Source organism: Arachis hypogaea, chromosome 7, assembly GCF_003086295.3.
Source record: "Arachis hypogaea cultivar Tifrunner chromosome 7, arahy.Tifrunner.gnm2.J5K5, whole genome shotgun sequence".
Classification (NCBI taxonomy): Eukaryota; Viridiplantae; Streptophyta; class Magnoliopsida; order Fabales; family Fabaceae; genus Arachis; species Arachis hypogaea.
In genome coordinates this window covers 1826988-1850076 of record NC_092042.1, presented here as the reverse complement: position 1 = coordinate 1850076, position 23089 = coordinate 1826988, and the positions used below count along the sequence as shown (strand labels likewise).

The window sequence follows — 23089 nt, the reverse complement described above, 5'->3', positions numbered from 1 at the left end:
TTTTTGTTTTGCCATTTACATGGAATACTATCACTTCAGTGTTTTTTTTCTTTAATTTATACACCAATATGCTAAATGTTGGACTTACTCATTGTTTATTTAAATAAACTATAAACTTATATATATTTTATTTAATTCAATAGCTTGAGTATTTGTTTTGTGTTTTAATATTAAATTTTAAATAATTTTATTGATTACAGATTTTTTAAGAGTTATAAAAAATATTAATTTAATATTTAGAGTTGAGAAAAATAATTAAATCATTAAAGAACGTATTACTGTAATATATTGATATTTATTGGTATTAATATTATTTATATATTTACTAAAGAGCCCATTACTCAAACAAAGACCATATACACCCCTTAAAGACCCAACCAATAAGAAACCAAAAAAAAAAAAAAAGAGCCAACCAATAGTCCATGCTAATAAAATTAAAATGGTATTTTTATAAAAACATCTTCACATAAAGATATAGAAGATATTAATATTAAAATATATTTTTTATTTTTAAAGTTTGACAAAAATTTTAAAAATATTTTTAAATTTTATTTTATTTTGTTTTAATTTTATCCCAAAAATCTTTTATTTGTATCAATTATACTCATGACCGCTAATTTTTCAAAAATTTTAAGACTAATGTAATGATAATTTCATAAGAATAACCTTCTAATACAAACAAATCAAGTATAATTTTATACTTTTTTTGTTGAATTGGTCTTAAATTTTTTAAAAATTTAGCTATCGAGAATATATTTAATGCAAATCGAGAACTTTTGGAACAAAATTGAAACAAAATAAAACTTAAGAATATTTTTGAAACTTTTGCTAATTTCAAGGACAAAAAATATACTTTACCCTAAAAAAATAAAAAAATTAAATATATATAAATTTTTGTGCAACTTAAATTATATTTATTAAATTTTAAATTTTAAAAATTTTGTAAATTATAAAAGGATATTGAAGTATCACTCCTCCTACTAAATCTTAATACGCAGTGTGTGTAAGAAACAAGTGAAGGTTTAGAGTGGAATTATTATTTGATCATGAAAAAGTATACGGTATCAATATATTATTTGTCAACTTATTACTAATAATAATTAATTATTATATTTTAAACACATATATAAAAAGATATATTTAGGAAATACATATATAAAGACATTTCTATTAGACATAACTATAAAAAAGATATTTTTATTAGACACATCCACAAAGACATTTCCATTAAACACAATTATAAATAAGAGTTAGTAGAAATTGGCAAAAATATTGTTAGTAGAAATATTGTTGATAACATAGCAGAATTATTTGATCATATATTAGTAAAAGAAGGAAATGGAAAATTGTGTTATTGACCATAGCAAAGTTTAGCCTTATATGGAGCTTAATTACATAGATAACACACACTATGCTGGAATGAAAACAGCATCAAACAGAATTACTAACAGAATTATCTAACCAAACACACCGAGGCTAATTAACTATATGTAACTAATCATCCTAACTGCTAATTATATTGTTATTTTTTATGCATATTCTTGACAATAATGGGAATCAAACAGAGATCATTTCTTCTTCTTACAGTAGTCCCAAACAATTCGGTCATGTCAAGTTTTTCATTGTTCATTCCATTGGGAAGCTTCCAATCAAAATGGTAAAGCAATTGAGCAAGTGGCAACTCCATGTTTGGTGTAGCAAATACAATTCCGGGACAGATTCTTCTTCCAGCACCAAATGGAATAAGTTCAAAGTTTGTGCCTTTGTAATCAATTGAACTATCTAAAAATCTCTCTGGCATAAAACTCTCAGCATCAACCCAAAGCCTTGGATCTCTTCCAATTGCCCAATAATTGATCATGATCTTAGAATTTGCTGGAATATCATATTCCATGATTTTGCATGTCTCTCTGTTCCTTCTTGGAACTAAGAAAGGCAAAGATGGGTGTAATCTTAATGTCTCTTTGATGATAGACTTAAGGTATGTCAATTGGTGCAATTCTGATTCATCCACATATCCTTTGTTACCATAAACCCTTCTAACTTCAGATTGTGCTCTTTCCATCACTTTTGGTTTCTTTATCATCTCAGCCATTGCCCAATCCACAACCGCCGATGATGTTTCGCCACCACCAGCAAACATGTCCTACATGCAATGCAATTTAAACAGTTATTAAATCAATAATTACGCACTTATGTATATTTATATATTTTTAGGTGAAAACTCAGATAAAGTCGACTTCAGGTGAAGTTAGATGAAAATTTAATCAAATCAGTCAAATCATTTAACGACTCTCAAGTATTAATTAACTTCACGTGAAGTCAACTGCACCTGAGTTCCACCTAATCAAATTAAAATACATTTCTTTAAGAATAAATTTGAAGGAACAATAGTCACCAAAAAAAATTGAAGGAACAATAAAAAAAAACATAATAAATTTTAGATGTTTAATTTTTTATTTTTAAATTTTTTTTATTAACAATAAAACCGTTATCATAAAACGAAGTTTAACAATGAAAATTGAGATTAGAGTTTCTTTTTCTTTTATTTTTATCTTTTAGTAATAGAGAAAGGATAACCCTTAAGAAACCTAATAAATAAAATAGTTCAATATAGTAAGACCAGGGGTAAATTAAGTAGGACACATCCAAAGATATCATTTGATTTAATAGTGTGTGATTGAAATTCATTAATTCAATATCCACAAAAATCTTTGGCATCTTGTGTATACTAGCTACTGGTGTGTAGCTATGTGAGTCACACATATACAGATATTATTACTTATTAAAATTGATAATTAAAAATTATTAAGATAATTTAATATAATTGTCTAATTTTTTTAATAATTTTTAATTATTAATTTTATTTAAAAACATCTGTATATGACTTTTTTATTTTTTTATTTGTTTCCAAAATTTTTTTTATCTTATTATTTCTGTTTCTCTATTTTTGTATGAATTTTTTTATTACCTGAACAACTGCTTTGATGCAGTCATCATCCAAGGAGAATTCTGACTCCTTTTGAAACTTGAGAAGAATATCAACTAGATCTTCAACTTCTTCACAGTGATGACTACTTTTTCTATTCCTGTGATCATCTAAGATGTCTTGTAATATTTTATCAGTCTTTTTGTGAAGTTCTTCCATCCTGGCTTTGGTTGTACTCATCACTTGAAACACCCTAACAGAAGGATAGAGATCTGCTACACAATTTGTTCCTGCTAGTAGCAATAATTCCTCAATAGCTGATATATAAGCTTGCTGGTAACTACACCTCTTACCTATGTTACAAAAAAAGAAGTATTGGTTATTAGAAAATTGTATATTAAAAAATATATAAATATATTTAATATACTTAATTATATAGTATTGAATAATATGTATAATAATCATTATAACATTTAATTATATACTGTTAGTCCCTATAAATTTTTTAAATTTTTAATTAAATATTTATAATTTAAAAGTATATAATTGAATCTTTATATTATATGTTAGTTTGTACATTTTTTTTAAAGAGATACAATAATTTAAAAATATTCTTTTAAAAATATTTTATAATTCATTGTATGGTAAACAAAAAATGATACTTCTTAACAAAAAAATACTTAAAAAGATTTAATTAAAAAGTTTGAATTTAATATAAAAAAAATTCTTTTGGTATCCATGTTAGTCCTAACTCAGCAAATCAAAAACTAATCTATTGCAGATCAAAATTTTATTTAAGGGAGTTAATAAGTTGCTACATACACTACAAAATTTGAATTTCTAATACTTATTTAAGTGAACTAATAAATTAATTATTAGACCAATTCAATAAAAAATTAATAAAATTTTTTTAAACAGAAAAAAACTTTAATAAAAATTTAATAAAATTATAAAGATTACGAAACTAATTAAAGCTAATTATAATTACATACCAAATGCTGCCCTAGCTGCGATCCCATATGTCAATGAGAAAATCTTCTTGCTGAGATTAACAATGGACCCTTCACTTTCAGATATTGTTTTAATCATCTCCAAGACCTCTTCTTCTCTGATGAACCTAAAAGATTGAACACGCTTTGCTGTTAACAACTCCATGGTGCATATCTTCCTTAATTGTCTCCAATAGTCTCCATAGGCAGCAAAGGAAACGCTTCTTCCATTGTAAGTAATAATTCTAGCAAAAAGAGTTTCATGAGGCCTATCAATAAAGTTTAGATCTTGAGTCTTCATAATCTCTTGTGCCATTTCAGGTGAAGAAACTATGATGTTGGAGACTTCTCCTAGTTTAAGGTGCATTAAGGGTCCATATTTGGATGCTAAGTCTCTTAAGCATTGATGGGGTAATGGACCAACAAGTTGGTGGATATTTCCTATGAGTGGTAGTTTCCTTGGCCCGGGGGGTAAATTGGTCTTTTTATTAGAACTGAATTTGCTAATAACTGTTTTGAATAGCACAAAGAGAAAGACGAAGGTGGTGAGAATAAACAAAAGGTTTTGAAATTCCATGGGGTGTGGTAGAAAGGAAGAAGGAACGAACTAAAAGGAGAGAGACATATAAACTCAACAATGTATAAATAACATGTCTATGTATATATATATAGGAAATATTTTAAGTGCACCGAAAGTACCGATGTACTAGTTGTTTTAACCGTTGATTTGAATTATAAAAAATATATAATATATATATTAATTGAAATCAACGGTTAAAATAACTGATGCACCGGTACTTCCCGGTGCACTTGCAATGTTTCCATGTATATATATATATCACATGTTAATCCTTTTCTGTATTGAAATAAAAATGGTGAAAACTTATGTGCAGTCGACTTCACGTAAAGTTGATAGTTGAGAGCCGTTAGATGATTTGATTGATTTGACTAAATTTTCATCTAACAGCTCTCCGTTATCAAATTCACGTAAAGTCGACTACACTTGAGTTTTCACCAATAAAAATATAGATTTATAACATGTCTCTTTAGTGTCACTAATGGACAAAATAAAAACTAGTATTATACATACTGCCACTAATTATTAAAGTATTAAACTACAACCACGTCCATATTACAAATGTATATCCGAACCAAAAAAGGAAACAAGTTAAATAATTGCAACCACACATGCATGTTAAGGTTCACATCGGTGGATAGATGTTAGTCGATCACTGCCGTGAGATATAAATAATGTGTGTGATGCAGCTTCATCTATATATTGATGAATGATACTTTTATGGGCAATTCAAACTCGTCAATTTCTATACCATTTAATTAGTTTTTGTACAAGAAAGGTTAGTGTTTTCAATCTAACCATATGGTTTATATATAATTCACAACTACAAAATTTCACATTATTTTAAGCCCCATTTTAGATTCACTATGACAAAACACCAACCTAGCTATGATTTTAGCCACTGTTATAATTTTTTACAACAGTTATGAAAAGAATTTAGCGATGATTTTAGATTATTGCTGATAAAACTGCCACAAAATTATTTGACGCGATTTAAAAAATGTCTACTCGTTATTAAATTATAGTGGCTTTGAAGTTGATTTTTTGTTATATTTAATCACGGTTGTAAAATGTCACAATATATTTTAGGGCAATTTACGTAAATAAATTGTTACACCTTTCAAATTACGCAAACGCATTATTTCCAAAATGAAGACGCAAATACATTATTTTATGTATCTATAGAAACCGTTACTGGCAGTAGCGGTTTACACAAACACAGAATTCGCTGCTGCCAGCCGCGGATTACCTTGAAATGTGGCAGCATGAAAACCGCTCTAGCCTGTCGCAGTTTCTGTTTGATTTGAGTTGGTCATAAACCGCTATTGACATTAGCGGTTTACGTGTATTGGGACACGTGCGTAAACCGCTGCAGCAGCGGTTTACGTTAAGTATGGGTTGTGTTCTTTGCTGCTGATTTATATTTGAGGTTCTAAGTAAATGAATTTTTTTATTTGTGCAACTTTGTTGTCTTATGCCAAAAGCTAATGTAATGGCTAAGATTTAAAGATAATTTTTTAAGTACATATTAATTGATAAAATTTTATATTCTTATGATTTATTTTTATAAATTGAAAAAAGCAAAATTACTAATACCTATCAGAATAATTATACTTCTCTATCAACATAGATTTAATAAATATATAAAAATTTGTATTTTAAATTTTAAAATATAAAATTAATTTTATTTTAATTTTTAAATATTTAAATAAAATATAATTTTAACAAAAAGCTTCTACAATTACAGAAAATATATATCTCTTTAAAAAATAATAGAAAAAACGGCTTAATTTCACTTTATTCTTCTCGTGCGAGATAGATTAGTTGTGATTTCAAGGTGTGTATATTTTTGTGTTATAATAATCATAATAAATTCGTTTCAATGATATCAACTTCATCTAATTTGGGATCTCCACGTCCCATTTTAAGGAACTAAATATGAGAAAAGGGGTTTATTCTTAATCCATTGCTTTTTACTTATGCAAACCATATAGCTGATAGTAATGTTGAGAATGCAAATATTTTACTTGGACAAAGTTTCATGCTTGCTTCACCTCGATATTATGCAGCGGAAGATGGCCTATTTTATCAAAGTATTTGCTGATCGGATACTTAATATAGCGCGAATTCTATAGAGTCCTCAACTTAACTAGAATTGTTATGGTTTTTTAAGAAATTCTTACTAGAAAGTTCTTTTATGAGATTTTTTTTGAAAGTAGTATTTTTTGGTGACAAATCAAACTATTATTGAGTCGATGAAATGTGAAAACTGAAAAGTGATTCATATTGATCTTAATACTGTTAAACTTGCTTAATAAATTATCCTCCTCAAAATTTTAAGTGCACCAAATAGCTCATACCAAAATTAAGCAGGCACTAGCTATAACTTTTATTTTCCCATTACATTAGCTTTTGGCATAAGACAACAAAGTTGCACAAATAAAAAAAATTCATTTAGTTAGAACTTCAAATGCAAATCAACAGCAAAGAACACAACCCATACTTAATGTAAACCGCTGCTGCCTCTAGCGGTTTACACACGTGTCCCAATACACATAAACTGCTACTGCCAGTAGCGGTTTATGACCAGCTCAAATCAAGCAAAAATCGCGACAGGCTACAGTGGTTTCCATGCTGCCACATTTTAACATAATCTGCGGTTGGCAGCAGCGGATTTTGTATTTGTGTAAACCGCTACTACCAGTAGCAGTTTCTATAAATACATGAAACAATGCATTTGCGTCTTTATTTTGAAAACAATATATTTACGTAATTTTAAAAGTGTAACAATTTATTTACGTAAATTGTCCTATATTTTATTTGACGTAGTAATCATGAAGTCAATTAATAAACACCTAATTTTGTTTTTCAAAGATATAATTAAAATCTTATGCTAACAAGGCTCCTAAAGACATTTATGTTTTTTTTTTTTTTTAAAAAAACTTAAATGTTTTTTAATTAATAGATTATAATAATATATAGAAAACTTTAAAATTTTATCTTTTTAACAAAAAACATATAAATTAAACACCATTATATAATATGGTTATTAATAATGTAAATTTACAATGGGGTGAGGAGTAGGCAAACGATCAAACAAGGGTGATGATAAGTAGAGCACGCATAATAAAACCACACTTAAAAAAAAAGAGCATATACTAAGATCACTCATTTAATTTTCTCATTCTAGGGATAATCTTTTTTTAATTGTTAAGGTTGATGATGAATAATGGGAATCAAGCAGAGATCATTTCTTCTTGTCATAGCCATTCCAAACAACTCAGTCATATCAAGTTCCTCATTCTTGATTTCATTGGGAAGCTTCCAATCAAAATGATAAAGCAATTGAGCAAGTAGCAACTCCATGTTTGGTGTAGCAAATGCAATCCCGGGACACATTCTTCTTCCACCACCAAATGGAATAAACTCGAAGTTTGTGCCTCTATTTTCAATTGAATAATTATCAACAAACCTCTCAGGCTTAAATTCTATGGCATCAACCCAATACCTTGGATCTCTTCCAATTGCCCAAGCATTGATCATGATTCTAGAATTAGCTGGAATTTGGTACCCTTTGATTTGGCACGGTTCTCTGTTCTGTCTTGGAATTAACAATGGCACAGGTGGATGTAACCTTAAGGTTTCTTTGATGATACACTTAAGGTATATCAATTGGTGCAATTCTGATTCATCCACATACCCTTTGCTACCATAAACCCTTCTAACCTCAGATTGTGCTCTTTCCATCATTTTTGGTTTCTTTATCATTTCAGCCATTGTCCATTCCACAACTGCTGAAGATGTTTTTCCACCACCAGTAAACATATCCTGTAAATTTATTAATTATTATAATAAAAGTTTTGCAAATTGATTAATTATTATAAAGATTTTCGCTAACTAACAAGTGTCTTAAAAATGCTAATTGATGTACATAAATACTAATGTGCTTCAGCCTCCAGCAAAAATAAGTAAGTGCAGCGTTTTTTTTAACTTTAAAGCATAAATTTAAACCCTAAACTCTAAATTTTAAATTTTAAATTTTTAAATTATAAATTATAAATTGTAAATTATAAATTCTAGTATAAACTATTGATATAAAATATAATAAATAAAGAATTAAGATTTATTTAATTAATAAAAAATATAATATTTATTATTTAATAAAAAGCATTTAAGAATAAACCATTAATTTACTTATTAATAAAAATAACTAAATATTTGTAACGTATTTTTAAGACAAAATATAAAAATTTTACTAAAAAGGACTAAACAATAGTCCCAAGCAATTAATGATTCTTCACGTAAGATATATATTATTATAATAGGCTGCATTTGTTTTTGTAAATACAGGATATGATATGACACTAAAATAGAGACACTAAAAATTATTTTTTATATATTGTGTTTGAATACAATAAACAAGATACTAATGTAATGTCTAATATTATATTTAAATAAATATAAATTAAATTAAAATATAATATAAAATTACTAAAATAGACCTATCTAATAAAATAGATAGAATTTTTTACATAATAAAAAGGAACAATAGGAGAATAATAAAAAATAATTATGAACAGAAAAGGAAAAAATATTTATTAAAAATTCTGTGTCCACCTTCCTATTTCCGTGTCCGTCAGTATCTTTCATAAACACAAAAATAAAAAAAGTATCCCAGAGATATTGTATCTAATGTCCATGTTTCTCTATCCAAACACGTTTTATATATGAGGAAGTACAGGGAGTCAATGGAATATTTGTACAATATGTACAATGGTAGTTTAGAGATGTTCGATTCAGTAGGATATCAGATATTTATTATCTTTTCTGGATAGTATGAGTATATTATGTATGTTTGAAAAATTAGTAGTATTTTATTCTAAATGTTCATTTTTTAACTCATATTAGGCCAAATAAATAATTCATTGTATAAATACTTCATTAGCTCCCTAGCAGAATAATGATAATAAACACGTGACTTGTTTAGGTTCACATAAACATTAATCTATATAATAATTGTCTATATATGTCTAGAAATATAAATAAGTACAACACATAAATACATAACTCATATATAGTTAGACTAACCTGAATGACTGCTTTGATATTGTCATCAGTCAAGGGATATTCAAAGTCCTTTTGTTGAAATTTGAGAAGAACATCAACTAGATCTTCACTACCTTCTTCTTCTTTACATTTGTCATCTTTTCTATTTCTATGATCATCTATGATGTCTTGTAATACCTTATCAATCTTTGTGTGCAGTTCTTCAAGTTTAGCCTTGTTTCTACTCATCATTTCAAGCAGTACTCTAATTGAAGGATACAGATCAGCAATACAATTTCCTCCTCCTATTTGAGATGCTTCCGCAATAGATGATATAAAAACTTTCTGGTAGCTATACTTTTTACCTATATTGTCAGTTAAAAAATATATAATTATTAAATAACAAATATGATAAAGTATATGTAATGAGTTACAACTTACAAGCTAAGGCTTATAACATCTTATAAAATTCTTTTTTAAGTGTTAGTCTTTGATATGAGAATTTTGTTTTAGGTATTGATCTGAAGAGACTCATAAAATGTTTAGTATCTCTTTTCAGAGCCAACATTTTAATGGCTTCATTCTACAGTACTTCATTCGATTTTACGTCGGTTCAAAATTTTCTGTAGTTAGTATTTTTTTTAGATTGGCGGCTCTCAATATATAAAAGCACAAATATATAATGAGTGATATAATAATAATAATAATAATAATAATAATAATAATAATAATAATAATAATAATAATAATAATAATAATTATGATATTATTATTATTAACAATATAATTCACTAAATAATAATAATAATAATAATAAAAAATAATAATAATAATAATAATAATTATTATTATTATTATTAAAAAAGTATTTGCACTGTGTATCATAATTTTTTCTTACCAAATGCTATTCTAGCCGCTATTCCATAGGTAGTTGATAAAATCTTGTGAGAGAGATTAAAAATGGAGCCTTGACTTTGAGATATTGCTTTGACCAACTCTAAAACCTCTGCTTCTCTTATGTGCCTAAAAGATTGAACACGCTTTGTTGTTAATAACTCCATGGTGCATATCTTCCTTAGTTGTCTCCAATAGTCTCCATAGGCAGCGTAGGAGACGCTTCTTCCATTGTAAGTAATAATTCTAGCAAAAAGAGTTTCATGAGGCCTATCACAAAAGTTGAGATCTTGAATCTTCATAATCTCTTGTGCCATTTCAGGTGAAGAAACTATGATGTGGGAGACTTCTCCTAGTTGAAGGTGCATTAAGGGTCCATATTTGGATGCTAAGTTTCTTAGGGTTTCATGGAGTTGTGAAGAACCAACAAGTTGGTGGATATTTCCTATCAGTGGTAGTTTCCATGGCCCTGGGGGTAAATTCGTCTTATTACAAGTGGATTTCTTAATAACTAAATTGAATAGTACAAAGAGAATCAGGAAGCTGGTGAGAATAAACAAAAGGTTTTGAAGATCCATGATATGCATGGTAGAAGCTGGTTGTATTTGCCTACCATTATATAATAACTATGATATGTTGCTCATCAATAATTGATAAAAAAATGCTATTTATACGCTAAACTCAACTATTAAAATTAGCTTTTTAATATATTTGTGTATAAATACATGTGTGGTTTAATTTATTTTCAATGTATATTTGTATATATAACATATATTTTATACTGATAGCTGACTTTAGTAATTGATTTTAGTGTACACGTAATATAGTTCATAATTGATTATAAGTTGTCATTTACAAAAACAACTTAGTATATGGGTGCATGTAGAGATGGCAATATACACCCTACTCGCAGGTACCCAATCCGATCCCACTCGATTAGATAGGATTGTCAACTCGATCTGTAGTTGATAGAGTAGGATGCGGCTAGGGTTCTCGTGCGATTGAGTAGTCTCAACTCTATTTGCCTAGCCTGCACCTGCACGCGCGCGTGCGCGCACACACACGTATATATATATATATATATATATATATATATATATATATATATATATATATATATGTTTTAAGTGGATGTTGAATCAAATATCTCTTATTAAATTTAAAAGATTTTTAGCTATTAAAAAAATATTAATTAATAATTTAATATTTTTAATATAAAAATTAATTTTATTTTAAATTATCAATAATAATATTGCATTTTTTTATCTGCGAGTAAAATTGAATACCACAGATTAAAAATAGATAAGATTAATGTTAGAATATTTTCAACCAAATAACTAAAATTAAGATTATTGATTCTAAATTTTACCATATCTTATTCATTACCATCCTTAAGTGCATGAACACTAACAAAAACTCACGTTCAGATGATTCAGCAATTGACCAAATAGCTCAAATTTAACTGTTGGAATAATTAGTTAATTTAAATATAATAAATATATAATTATAGATATTATATATATAATATTATAAATATTAAATTAAATATTTTTTTAGTATTTAGAGTATATATATATATATATATATATATATATATATATATACTTTGACCCAACAATATTAAATTATAAAACTTTGGTTCCAGATTAATAATATTAAGTAGATTTAAGTCAATTTTAAAAATTAATTTAAAAAATAAGTGGATGACATTTTTATTTATAAATACTTTAAAAATGATATTTTTAATCGATATAAAATTTATAATAAATTCAAAATATACTTATAATCAATTAGACTCATTTAAAGTAAAAAATAAAAAAAGTAAGAAAATGCATGAGTGTTTAAATTCTTAAATTAAGATAATAAAATTTATACGTTATAAAAATTATAAATTTGATAATGGTTAATTCTTTATTTTATTTCTTTATAAATCTTCAAACTTTAGAATTTACATAATTTCTTTTTCGGTTGTGACTTAAGGTGTTATAAATAAATTAATGAAATAAATCAAAAGTATTTTAATTTGTTGCTAAAATATTTATGGTAATTAAAGATACGTGACTAGATAGTAGATATATCGCCGTAGTGACGAGTCACGCATTGATGAGATTGCTTGGCATGCGGAATAATTCCATTTGAATCCACTAATGATCACCCTACTCTACTCTCTAAATTTCCAGGGATTATTAAGCCCAGCCCCACTTATTAGATATGGACATTTATTAAGAATCAATAAAATAAACTTACTGTTTTGGATACATATGATGTTGGCCAATTTTATGGTGTTTATAAATTTTTATTTAAATTTTATTTAATTTATTTTTTATAATAAATTTTAATTTTTTAAAAATTATTTATTCTTATATTTTTTAAATTAAATAATAATTTTTAATCCTTTTTAATAAATAGAAACTATTTTTTAAGAACCATAACATTTATCTATGATGTTTATATATACAATAATGCATTATATCCATGCAATAACTTTAATTAAGTCATCCAAGTAATTTGCATTTACGTGCTTCGATTAGCTTCCTCCAACTCCCAAGTTATTTGTGGTACATGTACGCCTCCCTCCCTCCTTATTAACGTAATTACATGTAAGGTTTTTTTATTCAATGTAAACCTTTTTTGATTTGCATTGAAATTTTCTTCAACATAATAATATAAGCTCTCGTCGTTCTTCTCTTCTCTTTTTCGTTATTTTTTCTATTCTTTGTCGTTGTTTTTTGTTTTTCTTTTCGATCTGTATTTCATTGATCTTCTTTCTATTCTTTCTTGTTTTTTTCGATCTGCATAAGATTCATCTTCTTCGTTTTCAGATTTTAATAACGTACCACACTACTAGAAAATTAGTTATTACAGACAGATATTTCTGACAAATTTTATCCCACGGAAATACAGACAGAAATTCAGAAAGATTTTTTGTCGGAAAACAAAAAAAATGAATTAGCATAAATTACAGACGGAAAAGAGAATCCGTCGATAATTCTGTCAGAAAAATTAATTTTTTTCGTGAAAAATAATTACAGACAGATTTTTCGTCTGTAATTAAATAGACAAAACGATGCGTTTTATTAAATTATTACCGACAGAAAATCCATCTGTAATTTAAAATTTTCCCTCGAAAATATTGAATTAACCTAATTCACATCCTATCCTCTCGATGCATTCACACTCCACACTCTCCTTCATAGGAGCTGCTTCCTATTCTATCAGAACCCATCCTCTCATATCCTATCCTCTTAGAGCTTCTTCCTCTCTCCGTCCACGTTCTCTCTATCACAGGAGTTTTTTTCACCGCCGCCGCTTTCTCCATCGCTCCGTCCACGATCTCATCACTGACAGCAACTGCCATTCACTGGTCATCCTCATCCACCAGTTCAGGTATGGTTTTGCATGACTTTCAATTTTTGAATTCTTCTCATTTGAAATCATAGTTTCTGTGCTGTTTAGGTATGGCTTCAGGAATCGAAACCATTACACACTAACAAACCAACAAACCCTAGCAACAACATTATCAATCTTACTCTCACTTTGTAAACTTGTCTGTCTCTTCGAACCCTAACTTTTCTTTCAAGACGGCTTATGTATTTATTTATTTATTCACTCCCTGTTTCAATTTAATTTTGAATGATTTTTGTCTTCAGAAAATGCAGCGATTAGAATCTTCTCTGGTTAGATTTTCATTGTGGTGTATAAACGGTAAATGATGAAATTTGTACATTTGAGGGCTGATATTTAGTCAAGTGAAAAAAAATGAATTACTTATTTTACTTCTTTCTTACACAGTTTGCTTTGCTTTGCAGGCTATATAATTCATTGCAGATATTAGAGGATGAAACCATGTCCTTGTTTTCTTCTTCCTTTGTCTATTTTGTGCTCCTGCTCTCTATTATCATTCATAGCCATAGAGTTCACTCATTTTCTAGGTACTGACATGCCTTACCAGTAGGGGTGGAAACAGGTCAGGTCAAGTCAGGCTTTGCTCTTAATAGGCCTGGTCTGTCATACAGTTGATTGGCCTGAGCCTGGCCTGCAGTCTGTTATAGGCTCTTTATAAAGTATTAGGCCTGGCCTGTTATTCAGCCTGGCCTGACCTAAAGCCTGTTAAAAGGCCAGATAATTTTTTTTACAAAAATAAAAATATTATTTAAAAAAATTATTTTTTAATAAAAATAGTTATATGTAATATGTCATATATTTAATATTTATAAAAAATTTAAACTTCTAACATATTTAAAATATACAAAAATATTTATAATAAAATATAATAAATTTAAAATATCTCATAATTTTATTAATAATAAATAATTATTTATATATTTAATTATATTTTAACAGGCCCAGACAGGCCTGATAGGCCTATAAGGCTAATTAGTAAGTTTGGGCCTGGCCTATTAATGTATTAAGGCTTTTAAAAGAGCCTGGGTCTGTACCTATTTTATAACAGGCCAGGCCAGGCCAAGCCAAACACAGGCCAGGCTGCAGACCCCTGGCAGGTCGCCTGGCCTTTTTCCACCCCTACTTACCAGTTACTACTTTCACATTCCCATTACCATTCCACTATTTGCTTTTCTGCTACACTTGTGACCTATATTGTTATCTTCTTTGGAATGGTTCAGTATATGATTACATGTCTTTTATATTATTGATGTTTTGTCCTTGTGTCTATAGAAATATGAGTTCTTGACACTGCAAGTGACAACTCAGAAGTAATGAACTAAAAGCAAGTAGCAAAGTTTTGCAGGGAAAAACTCCACAATTTCCGGAGTTGATGGTTTAGGCAATAGCTACATAAAAGGGCCTCTTTTGGAGGAGTTCACTTTTCCTAAAAAATCAGCTCCCTTCAACAGCTGCCATGCTTCCACCATTGTTGAGGTACAAAATTACATCACTTTTTCTTTTTCTTTTCCTTCCAAAAAAGTTGAAGTTTTTGTCATGATGAGAAGCATATTACATTGATGTCTATTTTGAATTCCACCAGGTTGGGAAGGGTCTTTTTTGGTTGCATATTATGGGGGAACATCTGAGGGGGCGCCTGATGTCAAAATATGGCTGCAAACTTACAAGGTAATAATGTAAATAGTTAAAACTTAAAGGTTGCATAAATTGCTACTCTGACACCTAGCTTTTCAATTCATAAGAGAATGGGATTTCTAATGCAATCATAGTAACTTTGAATTTGAAACTTTGGTGAGAGATGTTACTTTCCTCTAAACTATTGGCTGCTTATTTGACTTGATTTGGCAGAATGGCAAATGAAAATCACCTGTAATTGCTGATGAAGAACCAAATGTTCCTATGTGGAACCCTGGGTTGTTAAAAACTCCTTCAAATGTGTTACTGCTGTTTTATAGAATAGGCCTTGATGTTCAAAAGTAATGTTTCTAACTCTCACAATCTCCTTATGAAGTTTTGCATCTTTTTAGCAAGCTGCTCTAGTTATCATTGTGACACTAACCTAGGTTCTCAAATAGAGGTTCAAATTTTTATTCTACTTTTTGTTGGTTCATTTTTTTGAAATTTGGTGAAGGAAAATATAAATGGATTTGATAAGCTTCAACCTGTGATAAAGGGCTTTTAGTTTCCAATTTTCAGGTTAGTGTTGAGCATCATAGTCAGCCCTTAACATGATTTTGATATCTGCAAGAAATAGCAACTCAACAGGTATTGTCATTGTAGTGATTTAATGCTTGATTAACTACGAATATGCCATCAATGGTCATGTTTGAATCTAACCATTATTTCTTTAAAAGGGAAGAAGCACTGAAAAAAAGGCGCTCGCATTAACGAAGTCGAGTTAATAATTCATTTATTTCTTTAATTAAGTGTCGAAATTCAAATTTTATTTTTGTATAATTTAAATTTGAAACAGAATTTTTTGTCTGAATATATTGTCAGGACATGCATTTATCGCAAGAAAACTCGGCATGGATCTTCAGCATTCATGGAAAAGGAGATACCTTTGACAGGAATATTAAGCAATAAGGCTAAACAAAATCCAGGATTCCATTCAATTAAACTACTTTGATTGCTGCTCCCTTTGTGTTTTTCTGTTCTTCTACCTATAGAGTTAACCATCTCGTTTGACTTCTTGTTCGTTTGTGATTGTAGATTTTTTCAACTGGAACAGAGTGAAATTTTGTTATTGTGATGGTGCCTCTTTTGATAGGGACAGTGAACATAAGGTAGAGTTTGAATCTCAGAGACAACACATTGGTAACGACATTCATAGAATAAGGGTTACCACACAAAACTAAGTGAATGTTGTCTACTGAGATAGGCTGGACGTCTACAATTCCGAGGACAGCGCATTTGGATGGCTGCAATGGAGGATCTGATGTCGAAAGGAATGCATTTTGTCAAAAGTGAAGTGTCTCAGTGATGCTGGGCTATTTCTTGATGCGTAAGTTGCTAACTGTGGTATTTCATACAATCAATGCCAATTTCCATCTGTGACTGCACCATTTTGGACATTTTCTCAAATTAACTGCTTACTTGTTTCTCCCTCTCAAATTAAAACATTTTCAGGCCTGGTGTGTGGGGAAATGAAGGTGTGGTCAAGTGCAGTAATCCATATTCTTATAAACTCGTAAAACTCATTTGAGATGAACCAACAAGTTCAAGCTGAAGTAGCAATGCTTTCTGAAACGGTATAAATCTTTTATTTAGTACACTTTCTCTAACATGAAAGTGAAAGTGCATAAAATGTTTTCTTTTATGTAATGGCTACATAATTCTATTTTCAGGATTTGGGAATCTAAGTTCATTTACCACTTATTGATGACTGTGATATATTGCGTTCCATGGAAGAGTCATACACCACTGGCCTCCCCACCAGCTATTTGGCCGGTTCTGTTCTGGTGAGTCGTCCTTCTCCACTTCCTAGCAGTTGAAGTGGTTTTATATAATTTGTAATTAAATTTTATTAAGTTATTTGATGCCAATGAACTTTTTTTTATCTAATTAGTAATGAACTATTCCTGTTTGAGAATCAGGCTGTCACAGCTGGAGAAAAGAGTACTACGAAACAAGATGGTATGTAACTATAGTTCTAATTTTTTTAAATTTTTTCAATTGGAGCTGTTTATTATTGTAATGCGTTGCGTTGAAGCTTGGTTCCCCTGATAATGGATGCAGCCCCTTTGGCAAATTTGAATTTTGTCGACGGATGGATTATATCTAGTATATAGTTGTAGAAAAGAAAACTTTAAAATTTGAATACAGTAGCAACCTTTTTGTGAATCGGAAAATTAAGTTGAAGCCCTTTTTCTTTTTAATTTTTGTGGCATCTGATTGGTATATTTTATTTTATTTTATTACTAGACCAATTCAAATTTGGTTATAGTACTTTCTAAGCCACTTTGTGTTTTCTATTGTTATTATCATTTTATTTTAATAAATTTGCTATTTCCATTTTGTTTTGTTGATTATATATTAATTGTACCAACTACCATGTTCATTTCACATGGCAGAGCGAATTAGGCATAGTAAATATTTTCATACGATGGACCAGTAAAGTAAACTTCTAATCTTTGGTCCATAAGATCTTATTTTTGTTCATAAACAATACAAAACACGATTTCATTACACCATATATGTAACATATTATTTTTATTATTATTATTGTTATAGCAGAGACGTGCATAGTTGAAGAACCTAAAAAAATTGGTCATGTCAGCATCTGAGAAACCATCATCATCTTCTTCAGTGATGAGTACTGTAGCATTAGCAAGAGATATTGATCCACCATTGAAGGATTTAAACGAAAAGAAGCAGAATTTCAAGCGCAACGTGGTGTCTTTGGCTGCAGAGTTGAGGGATATTCGGAACCATCTTGCTTCACATGAACAATCTTATGCCAAAGAAACCTTAACAAGAAAGGTACAAGGTTATGAACTTAAGATTATTTTATTTTCAATTTTTGAGTTGCTACCTTCTGTGTCCTTTTTGTTGCAATTAAAAAAAACCCCAAAAATTGGGTTTACTTTTTGGCCATATTTGGTGAAAATTTTTCAAATTCTGATATCAATCGTTTCTACTTTTTGAGTTGTGGGGTCATGTTTTTTTTTAATGGAATTTTTCTTTAATCATGCAGGAAGCAGAGACTAAAGCCAAGAGCATGGAGTTTGAAATTGGAAGATTGCAAAAGAAATTGGAAGAAAGGAACGAGCACCTTCCAATTGCATTAAGAGATATAAAGCAACACGACATTACTCAAAGCATGTGCGGGATACTGGTTGATTGGCTTGTAAAGATTTGCATAATGTAATTTTTCTCATATAATAAATGTTATGAATTATAGTTGATAAATTTAGTATGGTTAGTTGAATAATACACTGAGGATTGTAGTTAATGTATCAATACATTTTGTCTATGTTTTGAATTATATTGACTTGCTTGATAAATATGATGAATTTGTTTATTTTTTGAAATATTATAATTATTTGAATACAAATTAGATAAAAATTTGTATTAAATTTATAATTATTTTGTATGAAAATAAGTTTATTTTGTAATTGGAAAAATAAAAAAATTCTATTTTACCTCACTGACGGATTTACAAAGGGATTTTCTGTCTATAATCAGAGTGTCAGATGATTTTCCAAGGTTCAAATTACAGACGGAAAATCTGTTGGAAAATTTATCTGTAATTACAGACAGAAAATCTGTCAAAAAATTTGTCTGTAATTACAGACAGAAAATTCGTCTGTAATTCCGTCTGTAATTACAGACGAAAAATCCGTCGAAAAATTCGTCTATAATTACAGACGAAAAATCCGTCGAAAAATTCGTCTGTAATTATAGACGAAAAATCTATCGGAAATCCGTCTGTAATTACAGACGAAAAATCCGTCGAAATGTTTGTCGCCTTCGGGAAATGGATGGAGAATTTACAGAGAGAAAATCCGTCGGTAACTGGTAAAAATCCGTCGGTAATTTTTCGACGGAAAAAAATCCGTCGGTAAATAATTTTCGATGAGGCTTTTACAGAGGGACAAAATCCGTCGGTAATAAAAAATCTATCTGTAATAAGGACTAAATCTGTCTGTATATCTGTCTGTATTAATCCATTTTCTAGTTGTGTCAAAACAATGAATGATTCAACTTCAAATTAGTTGAATGAAAGCGATTTGGATTATTCTTCTGAATCGAATAAAGCGGAGGAGGTTTTAATTATTCAATTTTAAATTGAACTGAATGGAATGCAATTGCTAAATTCTAGACTCAGGTGTTTTGAATTGAATTGAATTGAATTGAATTGAATGGAATGCAATCTCTGAATTCTAGACACAGGTCTTTCAAATTTGATTTTATATATACAATGTTCGGTTCATTCAGTATTGTACATTAGTTTCATTTAGAGAGTATTTCTCGGTTCATTCTAGACGCAAGTGATCTGAATTTTAATTTATATAATGGACAATGTTTGGTTTATTTAGTATTACACAATGGTTTCGTTTTAATTATATTTTCGGTTCACCATGGAGGTAGGTGTTTGAATTTAAATTTATATGATGGAAAATATTCGGTTCATTTGGTATTATATAATGGTTTCGCTTTAATAACATTTTCGGTTCATTTTGCAATCCATGTGGGTTGTAGATGAACAATTTGTCTCAAAGGTTGGGATGACTTTCAAGACACTGGAAGAAGTTGATAAAATAATATTTTGTTTTTTGCAGTTGAACCTTTTAGATGGTGGATTAATGATTCAGTCAAGTTCTAGCCTTTATAATGCATATGATATGATTTCGAAGAGGATTATAGGAGTTTTAGTTTTTATTAACATAAATTTTCATTCATGTATGAACAAAATTTGGTTCATTGAAGTTATAGAACGGTTAATTTTTTATTGATGTTATTCTTTATTAAATAGTCATTTTTTGTTTTTTAAATTAGCTTTCTGCAATTGTGTTATGTCAAAAGAGTTTAGATATTTCTGAAAGTGAATAGATATATACACTTTTTCGAATCATTCAGTGTATTAATTTCGGTTCGTTCATTTGTGTTTTTGGGACTCTTGATGTTTGATAAATATACTAAATCCATTCACTGTGAACCTAAAAAAATAGCAACACAGATAGTTCCAACAGATATATAAATTAATATTAATTTCGATTAACATTCACATATGTACATTAACATTAGATTTTCATTAACATTTACGATAATATTCATATATATACATTAAAGAAGTGTTTGTTTTTTTAAACAAGTCAAACAAATTAGTGTTTTAATTACAACGAGTCAACATTATAGTGCGGATTCTCCTTTTTTTGTCACCATCATCTTTTTTATTTTTGCTGTAAGGATACAAAAATTGGTTATACTTTACTCAATACAAACACAAGTATGCACATTTGAATAAGGTGAACCTAACTCAGATTCCAGTGAACGGAATTTTATTCATATTTGAATAAAAGTTGATAAATAATATTCTATCAGCAAGAAAAGTACATTTTAAATTATTTTTGTATGCAAATGATCTCAAGTGAACACTTAACAATCAAGTGAATGTAAATCACCAACTCCAATAAACCGAATATTATGCACGTTTGAATAAAATGCGATAGACATTCAATCATTAAGAGAAAATATTTCTGCACGCAAATGAACTCAAGTGAACACTTAACAATCAAGTAAATGTAAATCACCAACCCCAATGAATCGAATTCTATTCATGTTTGAATAAAATGTGATAAATATTCAATCAGTAAGGAAAATATTTCTGCATGCAAATGAACTCAATTAAAGTAAATGATGAACCGAATTATATATCAAAACCAATATAAAATATTAGAACCACATTTTCATTCGTATATCCTAGTTACGGAAAAAAATAGGATCAGAATAAGTCGATCTACTAAACAAAACAACTCAATCCATTAAACCTTAAATCGAACTAGGAGAAACGCAAGATATGCGAGAAATTAAATTAACATTATAATAATAGTATTTCTCATACCTTGTGAAATATGCATTCTTGTTTTTGTTTGTTTTTTCTTTTTCCTTTCGGAAGCTTCACGTGATTCTTCGATAGCAGCAGTTTTTGTAGAGACGAACGTGGTTTGAGAGATTTTGAAATTTTTCAATAGCGGTTTCGAGTGTAAAGAATGAACATTATTTCATATTCAAGCACGAATGGTAACGTTTGAGGGGGGGTGATGAGCGGATAATTTGTATGCTTTTTGGCATTATTTTTAGTATGTTTTTAGTATGATTTAGTTAGATTTTAGTATATTTTTATTAGTTTTTAGCTAAAATTCACTTTTCTGGACTTTACTATGAGTTTGTGTGTTTTTCTGTGATTTCAGGTATTTTCTGGCTGAAATTCAGGGTCCTGAGCAAAAATCTGATTCCGAGACCAAAAAGGACTGCAGATGCTGTTGGATTCTGACCTCCCTGCACTCGAAGTGGATTTTCTGGAGCTACAGAAGCCCAATTGGCGCGCTCTCAACGGCGTTGGAAAGTAGACATCCTGGGCTTTCCAGCAATATATGATAGTCCATACTTTGTCCGAGATTTGATGGCCCAAACCGGCGTGGCAAAACAGCCTCAGAAATTCCAGCGTTAAACGCCGGAACTGGCATAAAACTTGGAGTTAAACGCCCAAACTGGCATGAAAGCTGGCGTTTAACTCCAGAAAAGGTCTCTACATGAAATTGCTTCATTGCTCAGCCCAAGCACACACCAAGTGGACCCAGAAGTGGATTTTTACGTCATTTACTCATTTCTGTACACCCTAGGCTACTAGTTTACTATTAATAGGATCCTTTGACATTGTATCTGTACCATAGAACCTCATGACACTTTACACGTTTTCTTTGTGTACTTTCTACAGCATGAGTCTCTAAACCCCATGGTTGGGGGTGAGGAGCTCTGCTGTGTCTTGATGGATTAATGCAATTACTACTGTTTCTCATTCAATCATGCTTGCTTCCATTCTAAGATAATACTTGTTCTTAATCTAGATGAATGTGATGATCCGTGACAATCATCATTATTCTCAACTATGAACGTGTGCCTGACAACCACCTCCGTTCTACCTTAGATTAAGTAGTTATCTCTTGGATTCTTTAACCGGAATCTTCGTGGTATAAGCTAGAACTGATGGCAGCATTCAAGAGAATCCGGAAGGTCTAAACCTTGTCTGTGGTATTCTGAGTAGGATTCAATGACTGAATGACTGTGACGTGCTTCAAACTCCTGAAGGCGGGGCGTTAGTGACAGACGCAAAAGAATCACTGGATTCTATTCCGGCCTGATTGAGAACCGACAGATGAATTCCGCTATGCTGTGACAGAGCATATGCAATCGCTTTCACTGAGAGGATGGGAGGTAGCCATTGACAACGGTGAAACCCTGCATACAGCTTGCCATGGAAGGAGACCTGCGTGTTTGAAGAAGAAGACAGTAGGAAAGCAGAGATTCAGAAGATGGAGCATCTCCAGACCTCAACCTATTCTCCATTACTGCAAAACAAGTAATCATTTCATGTTCTTTTGCTTTTCACAATCAATCCTGATAATTTCTGATATCCTGACTAAGATTTACAAGATAACCATAGCTTGCTTCAAGCCGACAATCTCTGTGGGATCGACCCTTGCTCACGCAAGGTATTACTTGGACGACCCAGTACACTTGCTG

At 29.8% G+C, this 23089-nt stretch overlaps 3 protein-coding genes across 9 annotated transcripts; 1 reads left to right on the top strand and 2 right to left on the bottom strand.

Annotated features, from left to right (window-relative positions):
- Positions 1 to 1322: 1322 nt before the first annotated feature.
- On the bottom strand, positions 1323 to 4721 carry LOC112701854 (cytochrome P450 71D10). Its single transcript, XM_025752634.2, has 3 exons — positions 3922 to 4721; positions 2972 to 3282; positions 1323 to 2146 (listed from the first exon to the last, which is right to left on the bottom strand). Exons 1-3 carry the CDS (start codon positions 4493 to 4495, stop codon positions 1523 to 1525), a joined length of 1509 nt encoding a protein of 502 aa, XP_025608419.1. The 5' UTR covers positions 4496 to 4721; the 3' UTR covers positions 1323 to 1522.
- A 2853-nt stretch (positions 4722 to 7574) lies between these two features.
- Positions 7575 to 11013, bottom strand: LOC112701855 (cytochrome P450 71D10-like). Its single transcript, XM_025752635.2, has 3 exons — positions 10440 to 11013; positions 9584 to 9906; positions 7575 to 8323 (listed from the first exon to the last, which is right to left on the bottom strand). The coding sequence occupies exons 1-3, from the start codon at positions 11011 to 11013 to the stop codon at positions 7706 to 7708; spliced, it is 1515 nt and encodes a 504-aa protein (XP_025608420.1). The 3' UTR covers positions 7575 to 7705.
- A 3992-nt stretch (positions 11014 to 15005) lies between these two features.
- LOC112701853 (nuclear envelope-associated protein 1-like) lies at positions 15006 to 18846 on the top strand. Of its 7 annotated transcripts, XM_072198937.1 has the most exons (12): positions 15006 to 15054; positions 15186 to 15316; positions 15423 to 15508; positions 15689 to 15816; positions 16037 to 16105; positions 16340 to 16626; positions 16722 to 16844; positions 16970 to 17091; positions 17188 to 17301; positions 17437 to 17476; positions 18077 to 18322; positions 18537 to 18846. In XM_072198937.1, exons 11-12 carry the CDS (start codon positions 18113 to 18115, stop codon positions 18708 to 18710), a joined length of 384 nt encoding a protein of 127 aa, XP_072055038.1. In that variant the 5' UTR covers positions 15006 to 15054; positions 15186 to 15316; positions 15423 to 15508; positions 15689 to 15816; positions 16037 to 16105; positions 16340 to 16626; positions 16722 to 16844; positions 16970 to 17091; positions 17188 to 17301; positions 17437 to 17476; positions 18077 to 18112; the 3' UTR covers positions 18711 to 18846. The 7 variants fall into 7 exon arrangements, with proteins under 7 accessions (XP_072055038.1, XP_072055041.1, XP_072055037.1 ...); XM_072198936.1 differs by lacking the exon at positions 15006 to 15054 and having other exon boundaries at positions 15062 to 15316; XM_072198938.1 differs by lacking the exon at positions 15006 to 15054 and having other exon boundaries at positions 15062 to 15316; positions 18074 to 18322.
- The last annotated feature ends 4243 nt before the right edge of the window (positions 18847 to 23089 follow it).